Here is a 13,110-nt window from a genome sequence, read left to right as displayed (position 1 = left end):
TGAGGTCACCTTCCGACCGCACGCTGCCGCTCCCTTCATAGATCAGCGGGGAAAACGGCAAAATCGTGCGGCGGCGCTAAAATGGCTGAAGGACAAGATGACGGGACGTCAACGTGACGTTGAGACAAACAATAAGGTGGCTCATTAGTGTGGCGCCGGCGGCGTTCCCTGTCCCGCTGACATTTAACAGACGCGTTCGCAGACGCCTCGGCAATGGCGACGATGGCTCGCGAGCCGTCTGTCAACAGGAAGGACAAACTGATGGAGCTCAAGATGTCAAGGATAAAAAGGTCCTCAGAGATCCGGAAAGTTCAGTTAGGAAACGCAACAGAATTTCATCAGCTTTTGAAACGTAAACACAGGTTTGAATCATCTGACCCTGTCTTGAAACCATACTTTGAAACGAACCCTCACTCCAAATTGAAACCCCGGTTTTAAACCCTAACCCAGGTTTGAAACCACTAACCAGTCCTTCTATTTTCTTAAACATGTCTTGTAATCCCAAACCTGCCTCAAATGTCTCGCTTGAAATCTACTTTGGCCACCTCTGGTAGCTCCTAAATAACGTGTGAGTATGTCACCATTCCTTCGGCCGAGGTGTTTCATTAAAGTGGCGCTTAGCTGAAAGCGTGACGTGGGTCCAAGACCCCTGACGGGTCACATTTGATCTCCAATGTGGCAAAAAGGACGTATGGCTGCGTAATGGATTTTTTTTTTTTTTTTTTTTTTTAGCACCTGCGTCCATTTCTAAGGAAAACCAGGCCACGGCTGACAGAAGCGGCGTCAAGTCCCACATCAAGAAGAAAGACGGCGAGGATATTTGGTGAGCAGGGGTGGGGCGTGAAGGCATGAAATTCATTATTGATCCCGCGACCCCGTTGACACTGAAATGTGTGAGATGTGAGCGGTCGCCGCCGCCGCTGCAGGCCCGTGAATCACGGGAGGCCATTTGCCTTGACTCGCACACCTGACACGCTCCTCTGTTCACGTGAGCGATTCTCGGATTGGCTCAGCCCGACTCACACAGAAGTCCAGATTTCCAAAATATAAATATTGGTCTTGTTTGAAACTTGGTCTCAAGTCCTAATCGTCTTCAAGTTTGAGGACATGAGACAAAGTCCAGATCAGTGCACCAAGTTCCGTTTATCTCTACTTTTTGCATCCTTTCAAGGTCCAAATATTTTCATCCAAGCTATTTTTGGTTTTGAGCTGTGACCCATTTGGTGTGACATCAGAGTCATGGGAGGGGGGGACATGAGTAATCCTATTGACACTCAGAACGCACTGTCACAGTTTGTAAGCTGCACTTGCTCTCAATCTCACTCCGTGCAGGACATGAGCAGCGAGGGTCCGCACAGGACTTGTAGACCCGGTCCGACTAAACGTTGACGTCTGCGTCAATCATCTCAAATCGATCGTGTTTGTAATGAAGCGACGTTGCCGTGCCTGTGCTGCAAAAATTGACTTTATTGGTTAACTGCATGTGTGCGTGTGTTTGTGCGTGCGTGATGTAGCAGGGAACAAACCCCAAAGGGGAAGCAAGCCTATCCAAACAATCTGACTTGGATGCCGTTCAACGTGTTGGGCTGAACTCCAGCGGCAAAACCAAATCCCTCAAAGTGTGCCGACCCAAATGTTTCCAGAGAGCAACAAAGCCACCTGGTAACTCGATAGCTTTAGCGTCTTAGCACATATTTGTAGCAGGAACAAATTAACTTTTTAACACTCTGGGAAAAAATGCAAAAAAGCAGATAAAGCATAAATACATGGTCACGGTCATCCTTAGGAGGTGGTGGCCACGGGGGTGGTCTTCTTCTTCATCACCCGCCTGCCTGTCTGCCTGGGCACGGCGGCTGAAGAGGCCTGGGTCTGGGTCTGGGTCTGAGCCTGGCGGCTTCCCCTGCTGGCCTTCACCTCATCCATGAAGGTCTCCATGGCGGTGAACTTTTCCGTTAGCTCGCCCAGGTGAGCTTTGAGGGCATTGAACTCCTTGTAGAGATCACCCAGAGCCTCCGACAGAGGTTGGATCCTGGACGGAGGTGAGACACATCAAACTAGCATTTTGTGAGCAAACAACTTTGGTGCTCGTTCTGCTTGACTCAAAGGAGTGACAATGTTGTCATGTTAGCTTCTCGCGCTAGCTGCTAACTATCCTTCCAAACAGGATTGACCTCAATGGAACACTTTGTTTTGAAAGACAACCCAAATGAATGTTGAGCTTTATGTGAAGGCAAGAAGAAAAGAAGCTGGAGTAGCAATTTGGCTGAATAAATTCTCACGCTAGCAGCTAACTATCCTTCCAAACAGGATTGACCTCAATGGAACATTTTGTTTTGAAAGACAACCCAAATGAATGTTGAGCTTTATGTGAGGGAAAGAAGAAAAGAAGCTGGAGTAGCAATTTGGCTGAATAAATTCTCACGCTAGCAGCTAACTATCCTTCCAAACAGGATTGACCGCAATGGAACATTTTGTTTTGAAAGACAACCCAAATGAATGTTGAGCTTTATGTGAGGGCAAGAAGAAGCTGGAGTAGCAATTTGGCTGAATAAAAACATGAAAGGAGGAAACAGCAACATGTAATTTTAACTACTGGACTGCCTTCCAAACCAAACTGCGTCAGGAAGCAGGAAACGCCAGACTTCCTTTTGTTTATTTCATAACCTCGTATTTCCAATTTTTAAATTGCATGCATTCCTGCGTGGACTCTTTGGCTGGTAGGCAGTGTTCCGCTTTATTGGGTGGGCTCTTGGACATTGATACCGTTGGGTCGGGTTGCGGTGGTACCTGGCGTAGTCGGGCAGCAGGGACTGGTGGTCGTTTTGCAGGAGTCCCTTCATCTGGTTGACAATGTCGAAACGCCAGTTGTCCAGGATCTCAGTCAGGTTGGCCACGCCCCTCATGCTGACCCTGTCGGCTGGGACCGGACCAATGAGAAATGATCATGACTGGAAACTACACATTAGCATCAGTATAGAGACGTCCAACCGAGACTGTTTATTCGGTTCTGAAATGCCGCTGCTCACATTCCCTTCTGCATTTGCACACATTTGGTGTTCTCGTCAATGTTTGTCGTCACCTCTACCTTTGACCCCGTCATCCCTCTGATGTGAAGTAAACAGAAGAGAAGCAAATCTGTGTGCTCACAGCCATCCCTGTAGTTCCACTCATCCGCGTTGGTCGTCTGCGTTTGCGCGTTGGCTGTCTGCGTGCGTCGCCTCTGCGCCGTCACGGTTGCCGCGGCGACGGCCAGCAACACCAGCACCGCCAAACTCGCTTTTTGGGCCATCGTCCACACCGCAACCTGCACAAACACTCTGTAAGGACGCCCTCTGCTGGATGCAGCGACGTCACACGCTTGAGAAGAGAGGATTAATTGATTGATTGATTGATTGATCGATCAATGGCCAAGTTGATTGATTGATCGATCGATCGATCGATTGATTGATTGATTGATTGATTGATTGATTGTCACCGTTTAACATCTAAATCCCAACTGCTGTCGGTCAGGTCCAGTTGGCCTGGAATACTTCTGTGTAAGAGCCACACTTCTGTTTCAGACATAAGTACTAATGACACCATTTTTTTTAGACATTTCAGTAATCTTGAGTTTTAAAATAAGCATTAAAAGATGCTAACTGTTTGAGTTGACTATATATTAAAAGCAAAAGCAGTTTTTTAGTTGCGCAAGTGCCAGCATGCAAGCACACAATGTTCCCATAAAAAGATCGAGTTAAATGTCTGCTGCTAAATAAAGCCTCATTAATTAAATCTGCTAACTCATTTATGTGTGCGCGCGCACTTACCTGCTGCACAAGCGTGTCACCTAACCTGAGGACCGTCGGTTTGTCGTCGTCTTCTTGATCTTGACACGTCTGACAATGACACCAGGCAGCGCTCAGCAAAAGAAAGCAAGAACACACCCTTCTGCAGACTTAATGTAAAAAACACACACACAAGCACACACGCATACTGCGGTCACGTTCTGGCCACTATTTTTGAGGCCCACAATGTGGGTTGGCTTAGTCTGGAGGCTCCAGCACCCCTGGCTTGTTTTTTTATGTTTGTTCATCTTGGATGTAGTTGTGCTTACGGGTGTTAAGCAGACATTGAAGGGTGCTAAATTTGTTGGTATAAAATAATAATAATAATAATAAAATGGTACTTAATTATCACTTTTCATCTGTGTTTTATTAATAACCACATTTAATCAGAACTAAATGCGGCGTAAACCTCCACTGATAGCAAACTGATAATGAAAAGCAAAAAACAAAAAGTTAGTGGCTGTGTTTGTTTATCCATCCATTATACCGCTTGTCCCCACGGGGGTCGTGGGTGTGCTGGAGCCTATCCCAGACAGGCACAGGGAGAACATGCAAACTCTACACAGAGAGGGCCGGAGGTGGAATCAAACCTGCACCCTCTGAACTGTGAGGCGAACGCATGCACACCCCTGTGTGTGTTTATTTCCACCTAATATTTTTATTGTTTTCATTATTGACAACCCATTTGAAGAGATCTCTAGAAATATTGAAGAACAGATGATTAAAACAGCAGTTTCGGCATTCAGCAAATTGATTGGCAGTCGTACAAGTCCGTCAAAACGCTGACTTCCGGTATGGGAGGTTGCCAGGCAACACAACTCCGCTTGCTCTGCGTGAGCGCGGCTGCTAGCTAACTTGGTAGTTAGCGTTGCTTGTTTTTCCTGAACTTAGCCGATTATTTTCAAATTTAGAGCTGTGAAAAGTACACGTTTGGCATTATGATGACAATTAAAGACGGGGAGTACACTGCTACAATCTATAAACTGGTAAGAATGCGAAGCTTTTGTGACGGAGTAGTCGGGTCTGTGTTTAGCTTAGCTTGCTAAGTTGACATAAGGCATGAGTTAAAACGACTGAAAATTGTAATTAATTATGTGACTTTTTCTTTATTTGTATCAACAATACACTACTAACCTTGCTCATGAATACATGAAGAAAAGGCCAGTTTAATTTACAATGTGAACTTTGTCGGTCACCTCATGACCACTTGGTAATAATAAAAAAAAAAAAAAAAAAAAAAAAAACAATGTGACAATGTTGATTTGTCTTGCAGATTAAAGACAGCCAGTATGTTGAGGCCATTCACATCCTTAACAGCCAACTTCAGAAGCACACGAGAGTAAGTGGATATCTCATCATCCTGTTTCCCACAGCTTCAAATACTGATAAAAAACAAAAAAACCAGACATGCATGTCAGGTTCATCATTTGTACTGTAGTCCTGAGTGTACACAATTAGTCATCGTTTCTGTGTTTATTTTTTTTCCTCAGTCTCGGGCAGCACTGTCTCTGCTGGGCTTCTGCTACTACCACGTCCAGGACTTCAGCGGTGCGGCCGAGTGCTACGAGCAGCTCACGCAGCTGCACCCCGAGGTGGAGGAGTACCGGGTGTACTACGCCCAGAGCCTGTACAAGGCGGGCGCCTACGCCGAGGCCACCAAGGCCTCCTTCGCCCTGGACACGCCCAGCAGCCACACCAAGGTTCGCTCACTTCCACGCCAATCCTCAAAACGTGGTGTCGAATAAACACATCAAATCGGAAAAAAACAAAACAACACAGCTGACATTTCAAATGGTCTTCCTCCTCAACAGATGATCAAACTGCAAGCCTCCATCAAATATTTTGAGGAGAATTACTCAGCTGCTAAGGTAAGCTGAAGCTCTGTGATTGTTATTCCTGCTGTCTGATCGTATTTCTGACTGATAGATGTCATTGCCAACTGCGGTGTGTGCAGTCTCTGGTGGAGCAACTTCCCCCGGAGGACGCCGATTACGTGTACAACATGGGCTGCCTGCTCTACCAGGATGCCAAGTACGAGGACGCCTGTAAGAAGTTCACGTCGGCCATGCAGGTGCTGGGATATGTTCCTGGTAAGCGCACAAACACATCGCCAAGCAAATCTAACAAAAAGACACAGATTCTAATTGTCCTTTGTCGCTGTGTGTGCCAGCGCTGTCGTACAACATCGCTCTGTGCTACTACAGGCTCAGCAACTATGCGCAGGCCCTTAAATACATCGGCGAGATCATCGAGCGAGGCATCCGGGAACATCCGGGTAAGGAGATCTGATTCCAACGGCACCGTCAAATCTTTCCTTTTTTTTTATCAACCAAAACGCTATTCTAACTGTTGTTGGATTTGGTCCACAATTTGGGAAGCGCGCTATCCGCGCCTCACGGCAAAAGCCATAACCAATCACCTGTTATCCAATTCACTCACTGCGTGCTCGTTTTCTTTCATTAGTTTTAGGAAAAGACTAAGACACCGAAACAAAATTAGACTTACACAGGTTGGTTAGTTCAATCACAATTCTTGTTAAGAAAGCACTGTTTTCAGGAAAAATACAATACAGCGCTGGGCCTTTCCAGCGACCATGCTCAAGAGCAGAAAGTCTCCATTCAGAATATGGCAACGTTCAAGGTTCTTTGGTCAGCTTATATTCAATTGCACATGCCGGTGTGGGCCGAGTTTGATGGGTGGTGAGTCTATGGGGGTGGGGCAAGTTCGCAGGAGAGTTTGATTCCATGGGAGTGGGTGCTGGTTCGGTGAGAGCTGGTTCCATGGGGTTGGGTGCTGATTATGGGCGATGTGTGTGGGGGCTGTATTTTTCCATCCCGTCTTTCGGCCTTGGCGATCACCTTTAGCCGGGTTCTTGGCTGTTTTCCGCCTGGCGTTCTCCCTCTGGCACCTCTGCTGGTTTTATCTCCAAGTGTAAACATTTTCCTCCATTCTTGCACATACACTGTCGCACCTTGTCCATTCATCATCCTTCCACTTTTGTCATTTTGTGCGGAATTATGTGAAATTTTGTGGTGTGACATCATCAATTCGTTAATGTTCCCAGACTATGCAAAGTTCTTACTCACCACTTACCATGCATTTGTTTGTTTGCTCTTTTGACACTCTATGTACTTGCTTACTTCGTCACATTCTTAGTTTAATCATGCTTCCAACCATATCTTTTCATTGTTAGTCAAAAATGTTTCCTTCTGTCCAGAACATTCAATAGTAATCCAAGGCTGCCAGGACAAAATACGACGTCACATCGAGCATTAATCAAAACATAAGATATAATCAAATACTGAAGATTCTTAGACACCTTGGGTAGTGTCCGTGATTTAGAATAACATCAGGCATGCATTAAATAGTTCCTTACAGGTCATTATGCTATTCAGGCAATATATCAAAAAACATTTGTTATTTCAAAGTGCACAGAAATACATATCAGATCATGACGTTATAAAAACCTTTGTCCTTACCATATAGCAAAAATGTCTAGTTATGTCTTCTTTATTGATTTGGTGTGTAGGTATAATTATATGCTTAAAATGTTTCTTTTATTGATTTAATATGTGAATATATTTGTCTGCTTATGTGCTTTATTCAATGAGGTTTGAGCATATTTGTTTTTGTACCTAGGCAGGACTTTTTGTATTTCGACCCCATTCCTTCACTGTCTCCCCCCCCTGCGGCAGAGCTGAGCGTGGGCCTGACCACGGAAGGCATTGAGGTGCGCAGCGTGGGCAACACGCTGGTGCTGCATCAGACCGCCCTGGTGGAGGCCTTCAACCTCAAGGCTGCCATCGAGTACCAGCTGAAGAACCGTAAGACGCAACGAAGCGCGGACGGATGCCATCTTGCATCCACAACAGCCATTCACTTCCATCTTGCAATGGATGGAGTGATATTTGAAATATTTGTTTGCAGTGAAAGGAGCTCAGGAGGCTTTGACGGACATGCCACCGAGAACCGAGGAGGTAAGCCGGTGTGTGTAACGATGGTGGAAACCACAAACGCAAATGTGGGCGCGCTGCAGGAGCTGGACACGGTGACTCTGCACAACCAGGCTCTGCTCAACATGGACAGCAAGCCCTCACAAGGCTTCGAGAAGTTGGCCTTCCTGCTGCAGCAGCCTTCCTTCCCACCCGTCACATTCGGCAACCTGCTACTGCTCTACTGCAAGCACGAGGTATCGGCCGTCACGCGGCGCGCCACGCCATTCCCGCCGCCAACGATTTTGTCCCGCTTCCTCGGCAGTATTTCGATCTGGCTGCCGACGTCCTGGCAGAAAACGCACAACTCACCTACAAGTTGCTCACGCCGGTGAGTTGCACTTGACTTGTTTTGTCTTTTTTGCTTTGATTGTCCCTCAGTGCTTTTTTCGCTCCTTCTCAGTACGAGTACGAGTTTCTCGATGCCTTGCTGACCTGCCAGACGGCGCCGGAGGAGGTATGACGACAGTCAGACACATTTTGTCTTTCTTGACATTGTGACGTCATCAAAAGGTGTATCTGTGTCGGTGCACTTTTAGGCCTTCAGAAAGTTTGACGACATGATCGGCAAAATGACGGAGAAGCTGCGCAAACTGGCCAAGCAGGTTTTCCACCAATTTTTTTTTTTTCATGCCATCCCATCCAATTCAAACACCTTCCCTGCCTCCGTTTTGTCTTCATCACTGTTGTCGGGTAAAATGCAATTTAGTCATAACAATTACAAACTCTGCTCGATCGTGTTTGCAGCTGCAGGAGGCCAAGACGGTCCGAGACGACGATGGGCAGAAGAAAGCCCTCCAGGAGTACGACACCATGCAGGAGAAGTGAGAATACACTCAGAAATTCTCATCCATAACATTGAGGCGCTCTTGCGCTAAAGGTGCCCTTCCTCGTGTTCTTCCTGTGCGCAGGTACATCGTGGTCCTGATGGCCCAGGCCAAAATCTACTGGAACCGTGAGAACTTTGCCATGGTGGAGAAGATCTTCCACAAGTCTATGGAGGTGTGCAACGAGGACGACACATGGAAGCTGAACGTGGCGCACGTGCTCTTCATGCAGAACAAGTACAAGGAGGCCATCAGCTTCTACGAGCCCATCGTCAAGAAGCACTACAACAACGTGAGTGACGCCTAGCTTGCTTGCCCTTGGGAAAGCCCGACCAGGTTGGCTGACCGTTGACCTTTGTGCGCAGGTGGAACAGTGTAGTGTGCAGGATTGCCCGTGCACGGTCAAAGCACCGGTAAAAATAGAACTTTGCGGTGACTTTGTTTTTTTCCCCCATGCGTGAAACTTTTCGTTTTTGGTGTGTTTTTGTTTGCAGTGTTACTGTGTGGGCAACGCCCAAAATGACAAAAACAAACTGCTGAAATTTGTTATGATTGAACATGTTCAAAAAGCTTTGAAATGAAGATCAAACCTGCGTTGCTGCAGATCTTGAACGTGAGCGCTGTGGTCCTGGCCAACTTGTGCGTGTCCTACATCATGACCAGCCAGAATGAAGAGGTAACGCAAGTCGGCATAGTGGAATTGTGTCAACGGCGTGACGCCTCATGCAGACTCCAAATGATTTCCAGGCTGAGGAGCTGATGAGGAAAATTGAAAAGGAGGAAGAGCAGATCTCCTACGACGACCCCGACAAGAAAGTCTTCCACCTATGCATCGTCAACCTAGTCATCGGGTGACTTGGACGCTTCGCAAGGAAGATTACAAGATTGCAATTTGTTGTTTACGGACATGTTTGTGTTTCTTTAGCACATTGTACTGCGCTAAGGGCAACTACGATTTTGGCATCTCTCGTGTCATCAAGAGCTTGGAGCCTTACAACAAGAAGGTGATTGCTCATGAGTCGCACATTTTGTACTTGCAACTTTGTACCACTTGTGTGCGTGTCGCGTAGTTGGGGACGGACACGTGGTTCTACGCCAAACGCTGTTTCCTGTCCCTGCTGGAGAACATGTCAAAGCACATCATCACGCTGAAGGGAGTGGTGGTCCAGGAGTGCATTCAGTTCTTGGAGAACTGTGAAGGTGACGCACAATCACAGCATAGTCCACTCTTAGCTCTAGTCAAGAATCAATTTTCTTTTTAAATCAAGAACCAAGTGATATTCCCACCAAGATGCTCTAAAATGACGCCAAAGCATAATTTTCATAATTACTTTACACAATGTTTGTTTTTGTTTCAGAGTATGGAAGGGAGGTGCCCGCCATCATCGAGCAGCCACTGGAGGAGTCCGGGGTCCAAATGGGCAAGAACACTGTGATGTATGAGGCCCGACTCCTCAAGGCCCTCTTCTACAAAGTCACAAGCTGGAATGAGTGACCGTGACGCAAGAAAAGACAACAACACACTCTTGAAGTGCCCCACTTGCTTTTATTTGGGATAGAGTTGTTTTCTTCTACGTACATTTAATACTTCATGCAGACAAAAAAAGTCTTAAATACTTCAATATATTGGAGAAGACTTCATAATAATTCACAAGGAAATAATACAGGCAGATTCTCATGCTATATTTCATGACATTCAAACTGAAACAGCTCCAATCTTTACTTTTTTGGAAAGTAGATAGACAAGTATGCTATAAAAACACTCCTCATGTCATTTGTTATTGCTTTGATCCAAGTGACGTACCCAAGGAAATCTGCTGTTCTCCTTTTGGATTTGATGTCCAACATTTTCAAAACACCAAAAAGCAGCCAGGCGGGAAGTTGGACGATCAGCAAAGGGGCCTCTTGGTTATGTCTTGCTCTGTTAGATAGAAGTTTAAATATCCTCCCAGGGCGCCCACCGCCACCGCCGTCATGTGACTGGAGCAGCCATCTTGAAACAGCAAAGATAGAAGTTTCATGTCAACAGGACATTGTTTCTTGCTGTGTGTGTGTTTATTTTTTTACAGTAACACTTGTAAATGGCAAGCTGTCACTCTGGATCAGTTGTGGTTATCCATTGTGGTGTTGTTTGTTTTTTATAATAAAACAGTTGACAGTCAAAAACAGTTTTGTTTGATTTGACCAGGAACCCCCCCACACCACACCTCCCATTGGGACCTGAGACTAACATCTCCCCGCCAGTGTGTTTGCCAGTGACGAAGGATCATCGGTCATGAGGTGTGAACCCACCGGGAAGGATCTTCTCCCTCCTCTTGACACGGTGATGAGGCTGCAGTTGCTCCAGCAGCTCGTCTCCGATCATCTGCGAGATGACGCTGGCTGAGTGCGACAGCAGAGGACAGCTCAGGTGCACGTCCGTACGTATACACTCACTGCCCCTTCCGCAGTTGCCGCTTGATGAGCGACACGATCGGTCACAGACTTACGGTCACGTCCGAAGCAGCCGAGCTCGACATCCTGCAGCTGGAGGATGTGCTGCAGCCAATCGGGTTTGTAGAAGTCGGAGAAGCCGGCCAAGCCGCAAATGAGGACTGTGAGGCACAAACGTAAGAGGTTAGGGGTCAGAAGTCGCAGATGTTGACCCAAAACAGCTTACATGACACAATTGTTCACTGACTGTTCTCGATGAAGATGTCCGCCGTCTGCTGGCTGAGGCCCTCGGCGACAATGTCCTGGTTGGTTTTCATCATGTTGGAGCAGAAGATCTTCTGGTAGCTGCGTTCCGTCATGTTGGCGCGGGACGCCCGCGTATCGCCCTTCAGCAGGTTGGAGCACCCTTTCTAACACACAGAGTTAGCCCCTTGGTGACGGCGAGCTTGTCGCCGCGCTCCTCACCATCTTCCCGATCATGAAGTAGAGCAGCTGGTGGGACAGCGAGTAGTGCGGACAACCAAACTGGGTCATGGTGTCGCGACACGGCTTGGTCACAATGCACGGCGTCCCCTTCTGTTTCCTACCAGGAAGAAAAAAGTAATTTTCCAAGAATACATTTGTCAATTTTGTAATGTTAGAGCAGATGAAAGTGTTTAGTAAACATTTTGCTCTTGTCTGTCCTCTAACTGAACTAATTGAATTTGTACTTTCTCCCCCCAGAAATACTCGAGTTGACTAGAGAATCAGCACCCACCAGGTTCCAAGGAGCAGCGTGAGGCACTTGTCGCTGAGCTGCTCGTCGTAGCACTCGCTCGCGGTGGTGGCGGCGTACACCAGGCTGGCGTCGGTGTTACTGCGTTCCTGAGGAACCTGCCAGAACTTCCACGACAGAAGAGGCTCGAACTCTGCGGACGGCATTGCGTGCAGGTGCAATTTATGTATGATGACAGGACAGCAGTGGAGGGAACCTGCGTTCCTAAAACATCTCACACCTTCAATGTTTAATTCAATGATTCTTTGGCATACCACTAGAGTCGTGAAAAGGGGAAAAACACTACATGGAACAACAAAATAAATAGTTTATTCAAAAAATGTACCAAAGCGAAGCAAAACTATTTTCAACTCGAAAAAACTTTCCATGCATGTATTTTTATTTAGAATGTTTTTTTTAATTGTCAAGTTTCAAGCTCAACACATTTATTTTATTTTTTCAAGTACAAAACCTTTGACCCCAACCTACCTCCATAGGTTTGAAACTCATTTTACAATACACGTGTCATTCACATTGAATTCAAATTTTAGCGCGGCTACCTTGGTAGTACTTGGGGTCGTTTTGGCGCAGAGCGGCGACGGCGTTGTCAAAGCTGCGGTCCAGACGCTGGACCAGACCCACGGCCGCCGTCCTCTGAGCCCAGCTGACCGGATCCGAGTGAGGCCACGTCCGGACAGCCTCCTTCAGCTCCGCTAACAAACACGCAAGAAAAAGTTGCAATTTACAATTCAAGAAGTTGTGATAGTATGCTGGAAAAACCTTTCAACATTTTTATGTTGTATTTATGCAAGAGAAGATGGCAGTGGTAGGGGAGGAAAAAGCAATTTTACGACAAGAAAACAAAAGTTGTAATTTTACGGGAATCAAATTTGGGACACACTGGCAGAAAACTGCTACTCAGTTCATGAATTCCAAATAAATGTAATTCAATTTCTCTTTTTATCAGTCTGCCTGTCTGCAGGCGGACGGACACTGCGCCACAAAGCAGGAAGACGGGCCGCCCACCCTGCAGCATGAGGAAGCCCACCACGCCGTCCAGGTTGATGTGCTGGTGCTGGCGCTCCAGGAAGGCGGTGCCGTTGGAGAGGCTCCCGAGCACGTCGTCGATCACCTCAGCCCGCGAGCGGCAGCAGCAGCAGCACACGGCCGCCAAAAGCGCCGCCAAAGCGGCCAGCCGTAGCCTGGGCGTCCGCATGCTTAGAGCTCGATCCCTGGACATTTGCAGAGAGCGTGGCGGATCAGTGACGTCATGATGTCTG

The 13,110-nt window shown here is 47.0% G+C and overlaps 3 protein-coding genes across 5 annotated transcripts; 1 reads left to right on the top strand and 2 right to left on the bottom strand.

Moving 5' to 3' along the window:
- Positions 1–1,447: 1,447 nt before the first annotated feature.
- si:ch211-76l23.4 lies at positions 1,448–3,968 on the bottom strand. Of its 2 annotated transcripts, none has more exons than XM_037256182.1 (4): positions 3,807–3,968; positions 3,148–3,304; positions 2,788–2,917; positions 1,448–2,029 (listed from the first exon to the last, which is right to left on the bottom strand). In XM_037256182.1, the coding sequence occupies exons 2-4, from the start codon at positions 3,287–3,289 to the stop codon at positions 1,783–1,785; spliced, it is 519 nt and encodes a 172-aa protein (XP_037112077.1). In that variant the 5' UTR covers positions 3,290–3,304; positions 3,807–3,968; the 3' UTR covers positions 1,448–1,782. The 2 variants fall into 2 exon arrangements, with proteins under 2 accessions (XP_037112077.1, XP_037112078.1); XM_037256183.1 differs by having other exon boundaries at positions 3,148–3,357; positions 3,807–3,959.
- Positions 3,969–4,629: 661 nt separating this feature from the next.
- On the top strand, positions 4,630–10,384 carry flr (fleer). Of its 2 annotated transcripts, XM_037256155.1 has the most exons (19): positions 4,630–4,810; positions 5,098–5,163; positions 5,315–5,524; positions 5,636–5,692; positions 5,779–5,914; positions 5,995–6,099; positions 7,520–7,648; positions 7,752–7,801; positions 7,861–8,013; positions 8,082–8,147; positions 8,220–8,273; positions 8,356–8,421; positions 8,564–8,640; positions 8,728–8,935; positions 9,248–9,319; positions 9,391–9,494; positions 9,569–9,647; positions 9,714–9,843; positions 10,002–10,384. In XM_037256155.1, exons 1-19 carry the CDS (start codon positions 4,763–4,765, stop codon positions 10,136–10,138), a joined length of 1,947 nt encoding a protein of 648 aa, XP_037112050.1. In that variant the 5' UTR covers positions 4,630–4,762; the 3' UTR covers positions 10,139–10,384. The 2 variants fall into 2 exon arrangements, with proteins under 2 accessions (XP_037112050.1, XP_037112051.1); XM_037256156.1 differs by lacking the exons at positions 4,630–4,810; positions 5,098–5,163; positions 5,315–5,524 and having other exon boundaries at positions 5,640–5,692; positions 5,751–5,914.
- On the bottom strand, positions 10,170–13,093 carry c8h16orf89 (chromosome 8 C16orf89 homolog). Its single transcript, XM_037256172.1, has 8 exons — positions 12,857–13,093; positions 12,391–12,543; positions 11,834–11,984; positions 11,542–11,659; positions 11,324–11,486; positions 11,133–11,237; positions 10,936–11,025; positions 10,170–10,636 (listed from the first exon to the last, which is right to left on the bottom strand). Exons 1-8 carry the CDS (start codon positions 13,068–13,070, stop codon positions 10,533–10,535), a joined length of 1,098 nt encoding a protein of 365 aa, XP_037112067.1. The 5' UTR covers positions 13,071–13,093; the 3' UTR covers positions 10,170–10,532.
- Between the last annotated feature and the right edge of the window lie 17 nt (positions 13,094–13,110).

Source organism: Syngnathus acus, chromosome 8 (genome assembly GCF_901709675.1).
Source record: "Syngnathus acus chromosome 8, fSynAcu1.2, whole genome shotgun sequence".
Lineage (NCBI taxonomy): Eukaryota > Metazoa > Chordata > Actinopteri > Syngnathiformes > Syngnathidae > Syngnathus > Syngnathus acus.
This window is presented reverse-complemented; position numbering and strand designations above follow the sequence as displayed.

Excerpts from the sequence above, each read along its gene's own strand:
- si:ch211-76l23.4 (XM_037256182.1), bottom strand. The coding sequence starts at position 3,289 with ATGGCCCAAAAAGCGAGTTTGGCGGTGCTGGTGTTGCTGGCCGTCGCC. Across the intron at positions 2,918-3,147 it reads GTGGAACTACAGGGATGGCT|CCGACAGGGTCAGCATGAGG; the intron begins GTGAGCACACAG and ends GTCCGGTCCCAG. Across the intron at positions 2,030-2,787 it reads CTGCTGCCCGACTACGCCAG|GATCCAACCTCTGTCGGAGG; the intron begins GTACCACCGCAA and ends ACCTCCGTCCAG.
- flr (XM_037256155.1), top strand. The coding sequence starts at position 4,763 with ATGATGACAATTAAAGACGGGGAGTACACTGCTACAATCTATAAACTG. Across the intron at positions 8,014-8,081 it reads TGCTCTACTGCAAGCACGAG|TATTTCGATCTGGCTGCCGA; the intron begins GTATCGGCCGTC and ends CTTCCTCGGCAG. Across the intron at positions 8,422-8,563 it reads TGCGCAAACTGGCCAAGCAG|CTGCAGGAGGCCAAGACGGT; the intron begins GTTTTCCACCAA and ends TCGTGTTTGCAG.
- c8h16orf89 (XM_037256172.1), bottom strand. The coding sequence starts at position 13,070 with ATGTCCAGGGATCGAGCTCTAAGCATGCGGACGCCCAGGCTACGGCTG. Across the intron at positions 12,544-12,856 it reads GGGCTTCCTCATGCTGCAGG|CGGAGCTGAAGGAGGCTGTC; the intron begins GTGGGCGGCCCG and ends CGTGTTTGTTAG. Across the intron at positions 11,985-12,390 it reads CGACCCCAAGTACTACCAAG|AGTTCGAGCCTCTTCTGTCG; the intron begins GTAGCCGCGCTA and ends TGCCGTCCGCAG.